General features: G+C 31.7%; 1 protein-coding gene across 1 annotated transcript; it reads right to left on the reverse strand.

Moving 5' to 3' along the window:
- Positions 1-254: 254 nt before the first annotated feature.
- LOC115883798 (peptidoglycan-recognition protein 2-like) lies at positions 255-13970 on the reverse strand. Its single transcript, XM_030902203.1, has 6 exons — positions 13766-13970; positions 9090-9416; positions 8255-8359; positions 5787-5955; positions 2472-2597; positions 255-647 (listed from the first exon to the last, which is right to left on the reverse strand). Exons 2-6 carry the CDS (start codon positions 9391-9393, stop codon positions 416-418), a joined length of 936 nt encoding a protein of 311 aa, XP_030758063.1. The 5' UTR covers positions 9394-9416; positions 13766-13970; the 3' UTR covers positions 255-415.
- Between the last annotated feature and the right edge of the window lie 2537 nt (positions 13971-16507).

Consider the following 16507-nt stretch of genomic DNA (forward strand, 5'->3'; position numbering starts at 1 on the left):
TTTTTCAGGAACCGCTCTTTACCGTAGTTTACCGGTCTGGTTCGCCTGGTTTTGCCACGGAATACAGCCTTAGCTTATAAAACAATAAACTTTTGATTTCTAACCAAAATTTTTCTTGACGGGTGATAATCAAAGGCCAAAAAGACATTCCTGGCAAATTTTGAAGTATAATGAGTGGAAAAGTCAAAAGTTTGTTAACTTTTTCCACTAATTGAAAATTACTATCACAAATTATGATGTTCTGAATGCTTACATTAAAATTAAGTGAACAAACTTCTACGCTAATTGAAACTACTAATTTATTCCACTAATTTCGAGATTCCGAATGAAGCTTTAATGTTTTTTTTTATAAAAGACCAAGCTCACATAAAATCGAATAAAATCACATTTTGTAAACAATTCAGTCTTAGACTTTTTATGGTTCTTTGACCCAATGGGGCCATGTTTTAACGTCAGCGTACAGTACGGCACCTGGACTCTCTGTCCCTGCCAGTTGTCTGGCTGCGAGCAGTTTGTAGTCTTTGTCGATATAACTCCAGTCCAGGCCCTGCTTAATCACTTTCTGGCAGACTTCGATTTGACGTTTTGGCGGCATTATGTCGTTGAACGTGCCTACGAAGGCTATGCCGATGCTTTTCGAATTATATCTGAAATTTGAGAGGATACAAATATTATAAAGAAGAAAAAATAATCAAAGTCACGGCCTTTGTACAGTAGGTCCCCGGATTATCTTTACAAGAGGAAACATTTTCTATAGACATTTTGCTAAAAATGGATTTTTCATAAAAAAATTTTGCTTGTTCTAAAATTGTTAATCCCGTTTATATTTTTCTAAATTTCCTTAACGTTTTAGAGAATATTAAGAAAAACATCTCGAAAAACATGAAAAGATGGTTGAATATTTTGTCAAACATGTCTAAGTCTTAAAAATCAAAAGGCGTTTCTATGGTAATATCAAATCATCTCTACAAAAAATCCTATATGAGAATTTCGCCACTGCAAGAAAATCTACAAAACAAAATAGTTATTTTTTTTAAACACTTCTGCGTTAATACAAATGGAAACTACTTGTCAGAAGTTAGGTTTACAGATATACAAATTTGCCTAACAAACAAAAAAATGCTTAACGTTTCGGAAAGTTTATCTCTTTCCGTCGTCGGAAGCAAAAAAATACAAAGAATAAAGAAAAAAACTGTTTAAAATATTTAAATTGAACTATGCGAAAACACTTTAGTTTTTTTAAAGCAGGTACGTCTACAAAAACCGTTGACGTTCTGTTAAAATGACATTATATCCAAGCTAAACTTCAAAATTAACAATTACTACCTGATAACAATTACTTAATAAGGTAAAACCAAAAAGCACCAAACTTTCTGTATGATTATTTTTAATTTATACGTATGTTATGTTTATTTATGTTATGTTCTTTAAAATCAAAGAAGAGATTGCAATACATTACTAACATCTACAGATGCATGAGCAATACATTTATTTTTTATTAGATTGTATTAAAAAAACCTTATTAAAATCTATTCTGTGTCCTGTGTCCCGTGAATGCTGACAAATCTTATATTTGTGAAAATCTCCCTTTCTTAAATAAACTTTATGTTCTTTAATTCGAACATTTAAGGGTCTAGATGTTTCACCAATGTAAAATATACAAAATGGTATTTTGTATATTACATTTTTTGTTTGTTGTTCTGTATTCATTGGTTTATTTATGGTAATATCAATTTGATTTAAATATACTATAAATAGTAAAATTACTATAAACAATCGTAAAAGTTAACTTTTATCCAGCCTCATCGTACTGCGCATGAGCAAATATATATTTCTTATTTTATTTTATTTGCCTGTATGAACGCACACAAATAAGAATTCCTTATTTCTTATTTTATTTTATTCTTATTTTATTTTATTTGGCTGTATGAACCCACCTTTATAGGTTTAAGTGTCAATTTCGATATGATTGATGACGTGCATCGGAAAATGTTTTACGATTACGGTATCAAAGAATGAAAACGAAGTTATATTACCATAAAAACGCGTTTTGATTTTTAGGACTTTTTAGGAAAAAATTCAACCATATTTTCATGTTTTTATTAATTTTCTCTAATTTTTTTTATGAAGAATGCATTTTACTCAAAGTGTCAATAATAAAAAAGTTTTTCCTCTTGTAAAGACAATCCGGAGACATACTGTATATTAAAACTAAGCAAAGTGACACGTGTTTCGCTCATACGAGCATCATCAGACAAAAATACAATTAAAGAACGCAGATATCACTTAGCATGGTACAATTTTTAAGACATTCTCAAAAATAAGTCTGCAGCACAAAAATTGTTTTTTAATTTTTTGGAAAATGCCAAAAGAATACATTTTTAGTTCGTACGTGAGAACGAGAATTTGTTAAACTATATTCCGAATTAAAAAACTTGCACTTATTTAAGACAGCCTGTATAGTGATTTACCCAAATAAGTGGGCTCCCTCTACTGTCCAACCTCTTCCTTCGTAAGCCTGTCCATCTCCACCTACCAAGAAGTTATATCCAATGTCGTAAAAGTCTCGACTCTCCATGTGAAATTTTTGTATATACCTAAAAATAAATGAATTATATTGAATCTGTTAAGGCCATAAAAATGCATTTTTGTATTAAGGTAGATTTCCATAGCAGACAAAACCGCAACAAAACAGAAACTGTTGGTTATTGAAATCTAGAAGTAAATGGTCAGGACTAAAATTAAAGTGACACTTCTTGACTATTGAGATTAATCGAGAGATTACAAAAAAACTGGATCGATGCAATGGAGAAAGTTTTACCTAGAATTAAATAACAAGACACATTAAAGCTTGATTTTCATGCATCCGTTGTCCGTCGATACGTTGATATGACATTAATTTTATTGGTAGAATTTAAAGACTTTCATTGATTATAAAATAACGCAGTTTTTAAATTTATTGCATTTTGGGGCATGAACATTTTTATCGGATATACCTTGGTGTCATTTTATATTTTTGTTTCCATAACGATTTTGCTTTTATACTTATATTTTGATTAAGGCTAGATTAAATTTGTCAAAAAAGTGTCAAAACGTCCGTTATCGTATGAACGGGTCTGTTGGCGGGCTGAAGTAAAATATTCAGTAAATCAGAGCACCGTCGGACCATCGTATCAACGTATAACGGATGCATGAAAATCAAGCTTAATGCGTAACGCTATTTCTCCTCGGCTGAAGCTAGAAATTACTCTTCTTTCCCTAATTTTTTATTTTGAATTCTGTATGTTACCACCCATATATAGGAAAATTAAAATAACTTTGGTTGCACATCATAATACGGCCACCAGCAAACTCCATAAGACGACGCATGGTGTCATTGATGACGTGCAACAAAAGCTGTTTTAATTTCCCTTACACTCATATTTTTCATAAGTATTAATAATCTTCACAGCCTTTCTTCTGACTATCTATTGGTCGCCGTTTAAAAACAACGTCAAAAGTTAAACAATAGTCAATTGAGACTTGACTTGAATCAACTCAATTGACATGATTTGTTGAGTTTAGACGGTTAAAAGGTTAGGTATTAGCAATGTTTTTTTCTCAAAATCATTTTATTGATGTTCTGTTATACTGATATGATATGAAGTCAAACTTGAAACCAACAATAATTGCTAGCTAATATTAATTATTACTTAATAAGACGTGACGAGTATACAGGGTTGTTCACCACATACGACACGGAATATTGTAGCTAAACGATTAGATTTTTATAAATTGTAAGTTTTGGGTTCGTTGAAGGACTATTAGAGCTACAATTTAAAAATATTTTTACAAGATACAGAGTGTACCAAATAAGTAAAAAATATTATAGTTGTATTTTTTTAAATGGAACACCCTGTATATTATTCTATTTTTGGATTCTACGATTGAAATAAAGGTAAATTTGATTAAGGTTTATTACACGTAAACCTTTACCGTTTTTTAAATATTTTCAATTTTATGAAGTTGCAGTAAAAATTTTAATGCTTCATTTCTCCAAGGGTTTCAAAGTTTTTAATACTAAGTATTTACTGACGATTATTTATTGATCAGATATTGTGTTGCAATTAAAAAATTTTACTACCTTATACAGAGTGTCCAAAAATGTATATTAAATAATTACTAACTTTAAACGGCAATAACTTGTTTAATTTAAATAGAACACCCTATATATTTTAGGTGAATCAGATGCACAATATAATTGTCTATCAAATTGTATTATACCATTTTTACCCATCTCTTCAAGTTTTCGTAGAAAATGCATTTTCTTTTAATTTAGACCTCATTTATCACTATACCCATGGAATATAGACGTTTCAGATTTTTTTAAAGCAACATATATGTACAAAATGTATTGCAAGCCCATTGGTATACAAAAAAAAATATTTAAATCTTTGTGAAAGAGTATACCAATTAAATATACATATCCATTATTTCCGACCAAAAATTAGTTTTAGTTTAATTAATAAAGTATTCTAAATAAATGTGTGTGTGAATTTGGCTCAGAATCAATATAATAATAAGTTATGAAGATGAACGTTTCTGTTTTTATAAATAAGCATTCGTCAAAAAATGAAATAAAATGTATAAAGTGTTACTTTTTACCACACTGTCTAATACACACACAAAATTCAGTTTTTGAGTATTTGGAGCAAATGTTATTAATCAACGTAAACAATCAATTAATGTAGTTTGAATATTGGGGTCATGTTAATTGGTCCTTGTTAACAAAAAAATATTTAAACAGTTTTTTTTTTTTTTTAATGAAATAAACGAACTATATCGACAATATTAGTATCTGTACTCTTTGAAAATTTGTTACATCTTTAAAAATAATCTAAAATGTCAATATTTCATGGGTATAGTGATAAATGAGGTCTAAATTATAAGGAAATGCATTTTCTACAAAAACTTGAAGAGATAGGTAAAAAATGGTATAATACAATTTGATAGACAATTACATTGTGCATGTGATTCATGTCAAATATATAGGGTTCCATTTAAATTAAACAAGTTATTGCCGTTTAAAGCTAGTAATTATTTAATATAAATTTTTGAACACTCTGTATAAGGTAGTAAAATTTTTATTATAGCAACACAATATCTGATCAATAAATAATCTTCAGTAAATATTTAGTATTAAAAACTTTGATACCCTTGGAAAAATAAAGCCTTAAAATTTTTACTGCAATTTCATAAAATTAAAAATATTTAAAAAATGGTAAGGCTTAAGTGTGATAAACCTTAGTCAAATTTACCTTTATTTCAATCGTAGAATCTAAAAATAGAATAATATACAGGGTGTTCCATTTAAAAAAATACAACTATAATATTTTTAACTTATTTAGGACACTCTGTATCTTGTAAAAATATTTTTAAATTGTAGCTCTAATAGTCCTTCAACGAACCCAGAACTTACAATTTGTAAAAATCTAATCGTTTAGCTACCATACTCCGTGTCGTATGTGGTGAACAACCCTGTATATTTATAATTAATTTATTTTTGTTTCCTAAAATATTTTGATTGAAAGAAAATATGTAAAAGTGGGCAACCGTGTGCCGGTCAATCTTAATCATGTGACTAAAAGTTTACTTGATATGAACAAGGTAAGTAATGTCACGTAATGTAAGGGAACAATGCAATTTTTTGTATGTTTGTAGATAAAATTAATTTAAAGTAAGATTGAATCCAGCAAACATAATCTTAAAATATTTAAAGTTATTTATTTAAAAATAAATATACTCACTGTAAGTTTTTTATGCACTGATCCTGATTTGTACAATTTTCCGTAGCTGTGTGATGTATTATGACATAGTTAACTGGAGTTGGCAAAGGTGTGGTTACACCTGATGGGTCTAGTGCACCCCAGTCTGAACGAGACAGTATGAAGGATGATTTTTTCCTTGACAGGAGCACTACAAGTAAAATTCACTTAACATTTTTACACTATGAAATTATTTAAGTAATTAGTATTATAGTGGGTGCGTCTCAAAAGTCTGTGCGACTCACCCCTATAAGCTTTTTATTTTTTGAGATAAAAAAAAAACGAGATTTGGTATGTTAGTATATGACATAAATTAGGATTGATTGACGTATTCAATTGTTTTCGGTCATTTCCTGTTTCACCGGAAATGACTACAACTTTTGATTTTAAACTGGCTTCCTTGGTATTTTTAACTATATTCGATAAAAAATGACATTCTGAATAGAACGATATAGCATATGTCACCACCTTTTGACAATCTAGCTTAAACAAAATTGTATTTTAAATTTCAATCTAGAGTGCAATGGTTGTGTTAAAACACTAATTTTTAATCAAGGAGCCTTGGAAAAATAGATTTGATCGTCTAATGTTTTTAGAGTCTTGTCTTGGCAGGCTAAAAGATGCCCAACTTGTATTTTTAATGATATCTCAAAATTTTCAAATAGAACGAGTATGGCATTAGAATATTTGGAAAAAGCATTTTTTTACGAATAATTTAGTACCACACACTTGGTATTTCGAGTCAAATTATCTTCAGTCACTCTATTCAGAGTTTCATTTTCTATCAAATAAATTAAAAAAATAACGAGAGTGCCATTTAAAAATCAAAAGTTGTAGTCAGCTCGAGTGAAACAGGAAGTCATCTCGTTTAAAAAAAAATAAAAAAGTTATAGAGGTGAGCCACTTTTGAGACTCACCCGGTATATTCATTTCATTTTATAGGAATCCAGAATAGGATAAATCTAATCTAGGTTTGAGAGCTCTGTGGTATTACAGGCAGTAGGAATATTGACAAACTTAGGAGATAATCAGATACCTTTTTTTGAAATAAACTGACAATTATTGTTAAAATGACAATACAGCAAAAATATTTAAAAATAAATTATTTGCCTTCCAAAGAGCGTAAACATTTCCTTTTAAACAACGGTTGAAACTAGTATATGGATCGAGCACTCTGCTGTGAATACCCACAAGCACAGAATAGCTAGTACCACAAGTAAATTATAGATATGCATTCCAAATACCGTGCTGGTAACTGTTACTTTTGGGTCGGCATTTACATGTGTGGAAGTAAATCGCATAGGGATCTTATTAAGTCCGAGTGAGAGAAATGCGACCGACCGACGCGACGCGCGACGGTGTGCTGTTGCGGCGTTGCCGATACGCCTTTCCCTATCAAGTAAAGAAAAATCACGATCGCAAACCGCTTATTTTTAAAAGACTTTTTTTTGAGAGATAACTAGATAAAATCACTAGAGAAATAATTATTACTGACGAGAAAACGTCAGTAATCGCGATAATTTAAGAACTCAACTTTTTAACACATAACAGACCATAACTCAAGAACCATTTTAGATATTCAAACTTTTTTTTTATTTTCAAGATCGGATATTTTACAATATGTTTACATAAGAAAAATTCGATAAGGTTGTTTTTTCCATTCAAAAATTGTAACAATCCATCCATTTACTTTTAGAGCATAGCAATTTTCAGCAATCGTGTAATTTTTTTATTGATAAAGATTTTCACATACTGCCTACAAAGAAAATACAGCAGAAATATTAACAAAGTTCTTGAAAAAACTACAATCTATTATTTCTAATAGATTTCGAGATATCGATTTTTGAATTCAGAGTTCTAATAGCGTGACCACTATCGAACACCCACTCAATTCCACTTATTTTTAACAAAAATGCAAGTGTTTCTAGCTTGCACTTAAAAATATTCAAGATATATGGAAAATTACAACGACTCGTTAATAAATAAACAAATTAAGTATCACGAAACGTAATTAAATCGTGAAGCTGAACGCATGACGTACACCGTTCCCTAGAACTTTAAGTACTGACAGAGGTATTGATTAGGTCGACCGGTCAACTGCGACAAATCTGCTATATCCCCTTCCACGTCTCTTAGCGATGTGCACAGTTTCTCGGTTTATTTCATACTTTTGGCAACGTGTTTACTGTTCTCTCTTTGTTCAGTACATTATAAACGCATTGTACTCTTCTTACATACGGAAATCTCGACCCAAGACTAACCTTTGCCAGTTCTTAGTATATGGAATTAAGGAATCCAAAGCGAGTTTTCTTTTGCTGTTTATTTCCATTGACGATTGCAGATTGCTTTTAGAAGTCTTTTTTCGTTTGTTCCAACTATATATTTATAATAATAATGACGTAAATATCAATATGAAAAATATAAAGTACTCAAAACTAAAATAACTTTACCTGCTGGTACAATTATTGCAATAGCAAGAATACATATGACTACGATAATTATAATTGTGGTAATTTTCATGTGGTTTTTGGCATTTTCCTTTATCCAGAGGAAACCTAAAAACCAAAGATTATAAAAGATCTCTATAAATAAATCAGTTCAAAAAAGTATTACAGTTTTAGTACAAATCTACTAAAACAAGTAGTCAAAATCCCAGGGCCGCCAGACCTTAGGAACTTATTTTCTCACAAATAAAATATATAGGGTACTATGTACTACCATGATCAATTAAAGCAGCAAAAGCCGATATTTCAGAACTTAAAACCATCTATACTAGAATAAATGTCAATAAGCAGTAATAATATGACTTTTCAATGACAGTGACATTACAAAAACAATATACACTATTTTATAAGTGTGTTGGTTGATGAGGATCTGAAATCAATGCTAAAATTGCTGTAAATCGTTACTCTCTTATATAAAAGCGAATCTCTCCAATAAAAATAAAGCTATTGAGATGAATCAAAAAATAAACTGTCGGGAAAAGATGTACCTAGATGATAAAATGATTTTTAGATTCCTTGCAATGTTAACATATTCTACAGGGTGTTTGAAACTGAAAAATATCAACATTTTATTTTCCCTCTTATAATTGACAGATAGAAAGTTTCCTTTTTAGTTTAGAAGAAGATACTAAAAAGTCAAATAACTTAGCTTCAAATTGTTTTAAAAATCATCAAAATCGGCCCACTAGAACAAAATATATTAAATTTTAAAATACATAAATATTTTAAGGTGTCCGTTTTTGGTGCCGGTGAGTGTGCTAGAGAATATTTTGTGTCTTACCATTTACTATACAAGGTGTATTTGGATTATATTTGCTATATTCTTCTTTTCCGTTCCTAGTGCTTTCATCTGGATTTTTGGCGATACCACCGTCCGTTTTATTTCCTTTATCTAAATTTTCCTTTACATCTTTAAATATGACTGTTTCTATCGTCACCGGACCCTGAAATATGTTCCTGTGTCCGAAATAAACTTCGTTGGAATTGTCCACGTAGGCATTGTTAACTTCCGGTTGTTTCAAATGACATGGCTTGTGGCTTTTGTTATTGTTTACCAGGTTCTCATGATGTTGGTCCAGACTCATATCGTTTTACTGTTGTCTTAAATCTGCAAAAAAAATTCAAGTCACCTGTCTGGAATTAATTTAACCAATTGTACTGATATTATAATTAATGTTTACAATAAATAAACGTATTTAGGTACCTTTTTTACTTGTTTCTTATTTTAAAATTTGCGTGTTATTATGAATTCATAATAGCATCAGTGCTATTATGAAAGCCATAATGACATCCAAATGACAATGTGAAATGTGTCATAATGACATTGTCGTAGATCATAGTTATTAATGATACAAGCTCGATACGAACATCATAATGAAAGGCGTGTAATGGCTTAGTTACACAAGTTTCATTAAAAAGTTCGTATCGAACGTGTATCATTCAAAATTTAATCTACGACGCCACACGAGGGACGATCCAAAGAGATTTGGTTTAATTTAAAATATCAGAGATATCCTCATAAAAATTAAAATTCAAAATTATGAGGTGCCCATATTAGTCGACGCCGTGGTAACCTTGCTTGTTGATTGTTTCCATTTTGACTTTGACAACTCAATTATTGATGTTAAAAAGCAAAAAATAATATTAATATGGGTGATTCTGATTCTGAAAGTGTCCCTTCGGATATTGAAGGCATTGCGCAAAACGTTGTCGATTCCCTACTTCCCGAAAAATCAAGACAAACGTACGAGCAAGCCTATGTAAAACTTGAAGATTGGTGTAAAGGGAAAGGAATCAAGAATAGTAGGTACCTTTTTTTGCTTGTTTCTTATTTTAAAATTTGCGTGTTATTATGAATCCATAATAGCCATAATAGCACTAGTGCTATTATAAAAGCCATAATGAAATCCAAATAACAATGTTAAATGTGTCATAATGACATTGTCGTAGATTAAAATATATAATAAAGCAATTTTTAAGTTTCTGAAAATGGGCTCAACAGAAAATTATGAGACGAGATTTTTAGATATACCTATGTTGTCAACCTAAAACTGCACAATGAGAGACAAGGTTTTTCTGGCGAAGTCAACCAATCAAGTCTTAATATTGTTAAAAGAATTAAAAAAAAATCAATAATACAGATAAGAGATCAGCATAACGAGTCAGCAAACTCAAAAATAATAATTGATTTTTTAAATAATGCGATTTAAGTGAGTTAATCAGATGGATTATTTATTTATTAAGAGGATTTCATCTAAACTAAATAAAAAAAAATTGTTGTCAAGAGCATGCGATAACATTTTATTGAGTAGAGTACTTAATTCAAGTGACATATCTATAACGTTTTTTGGAAAATGCTCCATTAGAATTCTATTTTAAGATGATATTTTTTCTAATCTTATTTAACGGCATCAGCTTTTTTTTCACTGTGGTTGTTTGGGATCACAACTTAAATAACTGATAAATGGATCTTCATAAAAAAGTCTGTTAGTATCCTAAACTATTTGTTTAAAGATTAAAGCGGGTACTATAAACTTTGTTACGACTGATTTCGGAGATGGAGAACTAATCATTATAAAACCGTCTCCGATACTGGCTTTTGTCAAAGCCCTGAGATTGTATGATGAGTTATAGCGTAAGAGAGAGGGACACAATAAATGCATAATAATGTATAATAATATGAACACATAATAATGTCTACAATGTTAGACGTAATGGTTCCTATCAAACGAGCACATAAGTAGTACAAAAGCTCTTACACTCGCCGAAAAATCTAAAATATTAGAATATCTTAATTCGGCAAAAATACCTACTTGTCAAATTACGGAGCATGTTATAGTTCCAAAATTCCTAAAGCGACACAAGCTACCGTTTTGTCGGTAGCAGGAAGGACGGAGATACCTCCGACTGCTCCACGAAAGACTTGCTCCAGAGGAAGCAAAAGCGAAAACACTCCTCCGAAAAGGGGAGAGTAAAGAAACCAAGAAACAACCTGACTCATCTCCATCAAAGGGCAAGAGAGGGAGCGAGAACCTCTCACCTCAAAAAAACCAGGATGGAAAGCCGTCCAACACAGGGAGGCAAGCAGGGACGCATCACCAGCTTTGCCGTTATTGCTGGACAAGTGAAAATGGCGGTGCTGCCAAAGGATTTCCCAGAGATAGCTCTGACCACCAACCAGCAAACGTCTCTAGAAGAGGCTATACTGGACGAAGTAGTGGCAAACGGATCGCAACACAACGATCTACAAAATGTGGGTCAGCTGCGTTTTGCGGGGATACACTTTCGGGTGGGCATGATCCTCATAGATTGTGTATCTCAAGAATCGGCGAATTGGTTGGTGGAAATCGCACCTAAGCTTAAATATTGGCAAGGGCCGGAACTGGTAACAGTGAAGAGAGAAAACATCCCTAAAGGGGCGGCCATCACGGTCTTTCTGCCGAGGAGCAAGGGGAAATATATCTATCTGCTGAGCCATATCCAGGATCAGAACTTCATTGTAAGGAGATCGAGTTGGCGAGTCATCAACTCGAGGAGGGAGTGTCATGGTCAGGTCCTCACAATAGGAATTGACCTCATATCCAAGGAGGCAATAGAGAAAGAGGAACATATTCTCTATTATAGATACGGGACAACACCGGTATCAGGTCTAAGGAGAGACCAAGTTAAAGAGGTGGAGAAAATGGAGACAGATCCTCCAACCTGCACCTCACGGGTTCCTTAGCCGGAGGTAAGCTCCTCGACTGTGAAGGGCTGCACGGAGGGCCAAACTCCAATCGTGGAAGGGTGTGTACCCTCGGAGGAAGAACTGTTGTCAGAGGAGGATGGGAAATACCCTGACTCAAGGAATAAAGTAAGTGAAAAGCACAATAGATCTTTAAGGTCGCAGTGATTAACCCCCCTCTTACTCATTCTACACTCTACATATAGTTTCAAAATATGCAGTGTTTGACATAAACAAAAAGAGGGATAAAATAAAGACTTTTATATCAAAATTATTTCAAGGGCCAGGTTAGAATAATCGATGACGTATGGTTTTAAAAGCCAATATAAAAAAAAGTTGAAAAGCAGAATAACCTGAACTTGAACTATCATTGTACAACTGGTTCGTTATACAACGAAGTTATTATTAAAGTTATGGATTGTTAGAAAAACTGAAGTTTTTTTGACGATATGTGGCCAGAAATGTTACGGCTTTCCATTGATGTTACTGCTCTGATTTCGTTCCAGGAAAAATTTAGATCTGTTCTTCGAGAGATGACATGTAATGAAAATATGAGATGATACCGTATGATCGAATAAAAACGGCGTCAGTGATGGCTATGAAATGAAGATCGCTTTCTTTTATATGTAAAATTATATGGGAAATGTCATCGATCGTCATTTCTAAGCCAACTGGACGCCGTTTTTTTTCGATCATACGGTATAATAAGCAAAAAACAATGCATACAATGCAGATGAGGTTATCAATATGAAAAATCAGCTTGATGTTGAAGGATCGAGAGATCGATTAACATCGATACTGTTCTTCAACGCAGAAATGAATCAGTTTTTTTATGGAAAAAATAGTTTCAATCTATAATTTTAATTAATAAACGTTACACTCACTTGCACGAAAAACGGACAACTTAAAATTTTGATGTATTTTAAAGTTTAATATATTTTGTTCCAGTGGGCCGATTTTGATGATTTTTTAAGCAATTTGTAGCTAAATTTGACTTTTTAGTATCTCTTTTGTTTCCATTTCCAAGTTTCCATCTGTCAATTATATGAGGGAAAAAAATATTGATATTTTGGTAAATGTTTGCAACACCCTGTAGGGTACATTAACGGGTTATAAATGTGGTGATGAGGATCCGAAATAAATTCTAAAATTGCTATAAATTGTTACTGTCTTATTCAAAAGCGAATATCTCCAATAAAATTAAAGTTTTTGCGATGAATCAAAAAACATGCTCTCGAGAAAAGACGTACCTAGATGATGAAATAATTTTTAACTTGCTTTGTTAACATGCTTTGGTAACACACAGGGTGTTTCAAACTTTCACCAAAATATCAACATTTTGTTTTCCCTCGTATAATTGACAGATGGAAACTATTATTTTTAATTTAGAAAGAGATACTAAAAAGTCAAGTAATTTAGCGACAAATTGCTTAAAGAATCATCAAAATCGGCCCACTAGAACAAAATATATTAAACTTTAAAATACATAAAAATTTTAACGTTGTGTACTTGACAATGTTTGAGTTATTTTTATTTTCTAAAGGAATAAATTTAAATGGCTCCAGTAATCCGGGCACCTCGATATACCGGGTGATTGCCGGAACGATATCTACCCGAACTACTGAAGTTATACTATACTGTACATATTGCATATAAATAAAATACAAGACTGTATCCGCGGGCCAGAAGAGAAGTCAAAAGCATTAAAAATAAAATTCGCAGTATGTACTTACCAATTTGTTCTTTTTTAGTTGTTTGGTACTGCAAGAGAATGATAATACTGCCGTCCTTGAGATGTCACAATAAGTAAAAAGTAATCGAATATAAAAAACCAAAATGATAAAATTTTACGTTCGATATGGAGAAAATAATAATCTGATGCTGTTTTCCTGTGTATTAGTATATTGAAGAACAACGGAGTCTGCAAAATTATCTTAAAAAATATTTAGTGGATCCTAATCAATTCGAAAACAAACATGATAAAATCCGCTTATTGCTTTTATGAAGGAAGATAACAGAATTGTGTTTATTTGTCTAAACACAATTGTTTCATATAAATTTTAAGACTAAAAACTTTTAATTTAATTACTTGAATACCAGTTTGGCACAACAAATAGTAGAATCTGTATCTGTACAGGGTGGGTCAAATTCGACGCTTTTAAATGGAAACACCCTTTTCTATAGGAGATAGACAAAAACTGATATCGGTGTCTGGAGCTCAATTTTTGTCAAAAACATGATGGTGAAAACCGCATATCGATATCTGTTACCGTGTCGGAGTTACGGGGTGTTTTTCAAAAATATGCATTTTTATCAAATCGCTGTAACTTTTTTGCTATGGAAAATTTTGTATTTTTATGAAAACATTTCCAAAACACCTTTTTACGTAGAATTTAATGGTTCAGTACAATTTTTCAAAAATTAATAATTTAAGAATTATCAACAGAAAATTTGATTTTTTATATGGGACACCCTGTATATTTTTAATTTATTGAAAATAATTTAAAATTACCTTTCCAAAAATATAACACACTTGATATTTTGCTCGATTCTTCTTCGAGAGGTAGAGTATATAAAAAATTCGCCAGCTTTAAATAAGAGATGCAGAATTTTATAACAATTTAAAATATATTTAACCATCATCGACACAACATTTAAACTATATCTAATAATAATAAAAATAAATAACTAACCAAGACATGAGATTTTGCTACAGGTGTTCGACATATCGACCGTCTTCTATTATGGACAGACGGGGCAGTTTTTGAACATTTCTCGCGGAATGCATTAATTCAGTGGGGGTGAAAGATACCCTCTCATAACTGCTAAACATTTCTAATTCTTGTCTAGATTATACGGAAGAATAAAGAACCTTTATTCTTCCGCAAATATATCCATAGGATTAGATCCATGGGCACTAAGTCAGGCAGCACGACGGCCAACGGCTGGATCTTGTTAGCGTTCAATTATTTCGAAATTGGTTGCAAAATTTGCTGATAACTTCAGCGTTCAGAGGCGGTGTGTCGTCTTGCTGGAAAAAATATGTTTTCGAGTTCCATTAAGGGCATATCATCAATAAGGGGTCCAGCCTACTAGTTAAAAAGTATGAACTTTAAAAACTCTGTATTTCGAAGGGATTATAACAAAATATCAAGTGTGCTATATTTGGAAACGTACTATAAAATTATTTTCAGTTAGTTAAAAATATAGAGGGTGTCCCAACACAATCAATTTTTCTGTTGATAACTCTAAATTATTAATTTTAAATTTTTTTCCTAAAAAAAAAAAAAAAAAATTTTTTTTTCCTAAAACACTTAAAAAGGTGCTTTATAAATGTTTTCATAGAAATACAAAATTTTCCTTAGCAAAAAGTTAAGCGATTTTGTTAAAAATGCATTTTTGAAAAAAAAACACCCCGTAACTCCGAAACGGTAACAGATATTGATGTGCGGTTTTCACCATCATGTTTTTTGATGAAAATTGAGCTCCAGACACCGATATTAGGTTTCGTCTATCTCCTATAGAAAATGGTCCATTTAAAAGTGTCGACTTGACCCTGTACAGGGTGATTCCAACTTGGCGCATGAACGAACATCAGGAAAATTGAAAAATAAAATCGACGAAATCCAGAAAAATATAGGTTCAGAAATATTTTGTTAAATTTTTTATAATTGAGTTCGAAGTTTTTAAAAATCGAAAGGATAATATCAATATTTTTTTTCTCCAACCACAACATTTTTTTTAACAGGTTCGTTCCAACACAGCAGAGAACTACATTACACCAAAACACCAGCGGCGTAGCGTGGCGTCAATACAGGGAGATGTAAGTAACTGCACTTAACATTTTACCAATACAAAGTTTTTTCTTTTTTTATTATAAGTTCACTTATGTTACAAAATAAATATAACAGTTCAAAAAAAATAATTAAACCAATTTAAAAAGAACTAAATCTAGTAAACAAAACAAAAACTGTAAACTTACCTGTTATGGCGTGCTCAGACGACTCGTACCTGACAAATATTTCTTTTATTTGTAATTAGTATACCGGTACAGGGTGCGTCCGGCATCTATACAGAATTTCTAAGTTATTATTATATACGCCGCAATCTCGCCTGACCCTGTATGTCAATAACCATTTTGTCAAATACACGAGTCGTCAGAGTCCGCCTTTAGATAAAAGAGTAGACAAGGACAAGGCTAACATATATGTTTATTGAGTGCCTTAAAACCACATAACCAGTGTTCACTTTTATAAACATTTTCACTAAAATGACGAATACACGATTTTAATTTAGTATTATTATTCAAAATGTGCGCACAATAAAACGCAGTGGAGAAGTACCAAACTAAGTTAACAACGACAACCAAAAAAGTAAAGAGGCAACAAAGTAATGAGACTTTTTGAATGTCCGAGTGCGGAAGAGAGATAACATCACGTATCGGGCTTTTTTCAGTCACAGAAAATCACATAAGA

The sequence above is a fragment of the Sitophilus oryzae genome, unplaced genomic scaffold (assembly GCF_002938485.1).
Source record: "Sitophilus oryzae breed Bouriz unplaced genomic scaffold, Soryzae_2.0 scaffold_1984_pilon_pilon, whole genome shotgun sequence".
Lineage (NCBI taxonomy): Eukaryota > Metazoa > Arthropoda > Insecta > Coleoptera > Curculionidae > Sitophilus > Sitophilus oryzae.